Below are 4,936 nucleotides of genomic sequence, written 5' to 3' on the forward strand. Positions count from 1 at the left end.
TTTTTCAGGTACCTGACCTATAGGTGCTTCCAAGAAAAACGTTTCGAGTCGTATATGACGCAACAACAAATTATTGGCGCACGCGCAGGACGGCCGTCACATCACGTCGGTTGTGTAGGGGTCCAGGTGGAGGCCCACCGCCGACACCAGCGGCGGCCCGCGCCGCGCCGCGAACCATATCTTCACCGTCCGCCCGGCTACGGGGCAGGCCAGCCGGTGCAGCCGCTTGTGGCCCACCGTCGTGCCGCGGGCCACGGCCACGCCGTCCACGTACACCTCGTGCCGCTCCACCCGCTGCCCCAGCGCCACGTGCTCCTGCACCCGCACCACGTTGAACGCCCGCGCCCCCGCCGGCCGCCGCAGCTCGATCCAGTACCCGTTCCGCCGCCCGTCCTCCGCCGTCGGCGCCCAGTACGTGCCGTCCCGGCCGTCCAGCACCTTGCCCGCCTCGAAGCCGCCGCCGCGCTCGCTGCTGGCCCGCGCCCTGCTGCCCTCGGCCAGGTCCGTGCCGAAGATGCGCTTCACGGCGGCGCCGAACTCGCGCAGCCTGGCCATGTCGGCGCCGTCGATCAGGCCCGTGGCGTTGGGCGGCGCGTTCAGCAGCAGCACGCAGTTGCGGCCCACCGAGTTGTAGTAGATGTTGAGCAGCTGGCTCAGCGGCTTGGCCGTCTCGTTCCGGTGCCAGAACCAGCCCGGCCGGATCGACACGTCGCACTCCGGCGGCACCCACTCCGTGCCCCGCGGATCGCCCTCGTTCAGGTACCTGGCAACCCGCTGTCAGTCAACAACAGAACAGAGCAATTCTTTCTCGTTTGGTCGTGTAACTGCTTGGTAAGATCATGTTGTATGTGTGTGCGTACTTCTCGATGCCGGCGCTGCCGATGGTTATGGAGGATTGGTTGACGGCGGACCAGCAGGTGGTTCCGGCGAAGCCGTTCTCGTCGCCGACCCACCGGATGTCGGGGCCGGCGTCGGAGAAGATGTTGATGGAGCCCTGCAGCTGCCTCACCGTGTCGAACCACTCCTGGAAATGGTACGTCATCTTGGTCGCGTTGGTCCCCTTGTTGCCGTCGAACCAGATCTCCCACACCCTCCCGTACCTACACATGTAACGATGACATGTCAACAATGGCCGGCCGGGCCGACGATGTGTGTATGCACGTGCAAATGATTTCAGGCACTGACCGGGTGAGGAGCTCGTGGAGCTGGGCCATGTAGTACTCGTTGTACGCGACCTCTTGGCCGTACCGGTGGTCGTGGAGGTCCCACGGCGAGAGGTAGAGGCCGGCGTCGACGCCCCGCGCGCGCGCGGCGGCCGTGAACTCGCCGACGACGTCGCCGCTGCCGGCGCGCCAGGGGCTGGCGCGCACGGAGTGGGCGGTGTAGGCGGACGGCCAGAGGCAGAAGCCGTCGTGGTGCTTGGCGACCAGGATGGCGAGCGAGGCGCCGGCGGCGGCCGCCGCGTCCATCCACTGGGTGGCGTTGAGTGCGGCCGGGGCGAAGAGGGCCGGGTCCTCGGCGCCCGTGCCCCGCTCCACGTCCGTGAAGGTGTTCATCCCGAAGTGGAAGAACATGATGACCTCGCGCCGCTGCCACGCCAGCTGCGCCGCCGTCGGGATGGGCAGCACCGGCAGCGGCGGCGGCACGCTCGTTCCAGCCCCCGCCGCCGCCACAATGCCGGCGGCGAACACCAGGCAGTAGTAGCACAGCAGCGACATCAACGGACGTCCCCCCATGCTGTCTCTCTCTCCCTCCCCGGTGTCCACAGTCCAGTCCTACTCCTACATATACTGCCAACGCCGCGTGCTGTAACGGACGGGGGACTCCGGCGATGGAAGAGGGAGAAACGTGACACGACGAATGCGGACAGGCCAGTGGCGCATGTGAACCCGAGTGAGTGAGGTTGGATTCTTACTGGAGTTTCAGTGGCTACGTACGCGTCCCGATCGATCCGGTACCCGACACCCTGATCGATCGCCCTCGATCCGACTATCCAGTCCATGTTACGGGACGAGGACTGTCGCGCTGGGGCTCAGTAACTTGGGTTGCTTTCAGTGGGTGGCCGGCCGGTCCGATAACGCACAGGCCTGCATGCCGGCTGCCATTCTCGGCGTCTTGCGGCAGGACGGGAATATTGCTGCTGGAAGGAAGCGCATAGCTCGGCATGGATGAGCCTTAAGCTCCAGAAGGCTCCAAGTCGGCAACGGCAAGGCAACCCTGCCCTGGCTTGGCTTGCTGTCGCTGGTCTGGAAGAAGATGCCATTTGTCGCGGCCACCAGGGCCGGGACAAGTGAACAACCATGGCGGCCGCCACAGGACATAGAGGACCATGGATGCAGGTGAATAGCAGGATCCACGGGCACCATCAGCAGCGTAACAACGGAGCACGCTGGCTTTGGACGTAGCTGCTGGCTGCACTGCTGCCGCAGGGAGGGCGAGCGAGGTTGTGGCGTCGCTTTCGCTATCGCTGTCCCAACCCCCGCGTGCTCGACGCTTCTCCGGGAACTCTCGACTCACAGGCAGTACTAGCAGCTAGTACTATGGCGGAATGATAACCGAACAAAGCAAGGAAAGTCGTGGTTAACATCGTCGAACTCCCTCCGCAATTCAGAACACGGGCACAGAATTAATCATTTTCGTTCCTTCACCGGGTAGCCTTTTGAATCGGAGTTTGAAATCAAACAAACTTCAACTCAAGAGGATAGATGGGGCGATTGAGATGAGATCCCATATGTAGATCTAACTTTCTATTCATCTTCTCTCCATACATCCCTTAGCAGTGTATGGGGAGCTATCTCTCAAGCACAGGTGCAATGTCCTGGAAGAAGATGCCATTTGTCGCGGCCACCAGGGCCGGGACAAGTGAACAACCATGGCGGCCGCCACAGGACATAGAGGACCATGGATGCAGGTGAATAGCAGGATCCACGGGCACCATCAGCAGCGTAACAACGGAGCACGCTGGCTTTGGACGTAGCTGCTGGCTGCACTGCTGCCGCAGGGAGGGCGAGCGAGGTTGTGGCGTCGCTTTCGCTATCGCTGTCCCAACCCCCGCGTGCTCGACGCTTCTCCGGGAACTCTCGACTCACAGGCAGTACTAGCAGCTAGTACTATGGCGGAATGATAACCGAACAAAGCAAGGAAAGTCGTGGTTAACATCGTCGAACTCCCTCCGCAATTCAGAACACGGGCACAGAATTAATCATTTTCGTTCCTTCACCGGGTAGCCTTTTGAATCGGAGTTTGAAATCAAACAAACTTCAACTCAAGAGGATAGATGGGGCGATTGAGATGAGATCCCATATGTAGATCTAACTTTCTATTCATCTTCTCTCCATACATCCCTTAGCAGTGTATGGGGAGCTATCTCTCAAGCACAGGTGCAATGTCCTGGAAGAAGATGCCATTTGTCGCGGCCACCAGGGCCGGGACAAGTGAACAACCATGGCGGCCGCCACAGGACATAGAGGACCATGGATGCAGGTGAATAGCAGGATCCACGGGCACCATCAGCAGCGTAACAACGGAGCACGCTGGCTTTGGACGTAGCTGCTGGCTGCACTGCTGCCGCAGGGAGGGCGAGCGAGGTTGTGGCGTCGCTTTCGCTATCGCTGTCCCAACCCCCGCGTGCTCGACGCTTCTCCGGGAACTCTCGACTCACAGGCAGTACTAGCAGCTAGTACTATGGCGGAATGATAACCGAACAAAGCAAGGAAAGTCGTGGTTAACATCGTCGAACTCCCTCCGCAATTCAGAACACGGGCACAGAATTAATCATTTTCGTTCCTTCACCGGGTAGCCTTTTGAATCGAAGTTTGAAATCAAACAAACTTCAACTCAAGAGGATAGATGGGGCGATTGAGATGAGATCCCATATGTAGATCTAACTTTTTATTCATCTTCTCTCCATACATCCCTTAGCAGTGTATGGGGAGCTATCTCTCAAGCACAGGTGCAATGTCCTGGAAGAAGATGCCATTTGTCGCGGCCACCAGGGCCGGGACAAGTGAACAACCATGGCGGCCGCCACAGGACATAGAGGACCATGGATGCAGGTGAATAGCAGGATCCACGGGCACCATCAGCAGCGTAACAACGGAGCACGCTGGCTTTGGACGTAGCTGCTGGCTGCACTGCTGCCGCAGGGAGGGCGAGCGAGGTTGTGGCGTCGCTTTCGCTATCGCTGTCCCAACCCCCGCGTGCTCGACGCTTCTCCGGGAACTCTCGACTCACAGGCAGTACTAGCAGCTAGTACTATGGCGGAATGATAACCGAACAAAGCAAGGAAAGTCGTGGTTAACATCGTCGAACTCCCTCCGCAATTCAGAACACGGGCACAGAATTAATCATTTTCGTTCCTTCACCGGGTAGCCTTTTGAATCGGAGTTTGAAATCAAACAAACTTCAACTCAAGAGGATAGATGGGGTGATTGAGATGAGATCCCATATGTAGATCTAACTTTCTATTCATCTTCTCTCCATACATCCCTTAGCAGTGTATGGGGAGCTATCTCTCAAGCACAGGTTGAGGTTCATCCTCAATGGGAAAATGGAGCACCTAACAACGCATCTTCATAGACCAAAAACTACAAAATGTTGAGTAAATAGGCAATTTCTCGATTAAATTAATCCACGAGTAAATCACTAGCATGACATTGACTAAGTTGATGACGTACTGACTTTGATCTAAACATGCACGTACTAAACAAACAGTAGACAAATCTACACATACTGCTAGTACTGCTAATATGAAATTAATCAGGAGCGGGATAAACGAGTTATACCCTCCAGTAGGCCATGCAGAGGCCGCGGCTTTGGTGGCAGCAGCGGCGTCCTCGGCGGCCTTCTTGTCGGCTTCAGCTTTCTCGGCGGCGGCACGGTCGGGGTCGGTGGACATGGTGATGATGAAGGCGACGCGGACGTAGAGGAAGTAGAC

At 58.3% G+C, this 4,936-nt stretch overlaps 1 protein-coding gene across 1 annotated transcript; it reads right to left on the reverse strand.

The window, feature by feature from the left end:
• LOC123112753 (putative alpha-L-fucosidase 1) lies at positions 1-1,877 on the reverse strand. The gene is made up of 3 exons (XM_044533836.1): positions 1,186-1,877; positions 861-1,100; positions 1-763 (listed from the first exon to the last, which is right to left on the reverse strand). Exons 1-3 carry the CDS (start codon positions 1,734-1,736, stop codon positions 97-99), a joined length of 1,458 nt encoding a protein of 485 aa, XP_044389771.1. The 5' UTR covers positions 1,737-1,877; the 3' UTR covers positions 1-96.
• Between the last annotated feature and the right edge of the window lie 3,059 nt (positions 1,878-4,936).

Source organism: Triticum aestivum, chromosome 5B (assembly GCF_018294505.1).
Source record: "Triticum aestivum cultivar Chinese Spring chromosome 5B, IWGSC CS RefSeq v2.1, whole genome shotgun sequence".
NCBI lineage: Eukaryota > Viridiplantae > Streptophyta > Magnoliopsida > Poales > Poaceae > Triticum > Triticum aestivum.

Excerpts from the sequence above, each read along its gene's own strand:
- LOC123112753 (XM_044533836.1), bottom strand. The coding sequence starts at position 1,736 with ATGGGGGGACGTCCGTTGATGTCGCTGCTGTGCTACTACTGCCTGGTG. Across the intron at positions 1,101-1,185 it reads CTCCACGAGCTCCTCACCCG|GTACGGGAGGGTGTGGGAGA; the intron begins GTCAGTGCCTGA and ends TTACATGTGTAG. Across the intron at positions 764-860 it reads GGCAGCGCCGGCATCGAGAA|GTACCTGAACGAGGGCGATC; the intron begins GTACGCACACAC and ends GCGGGTTGCCAG.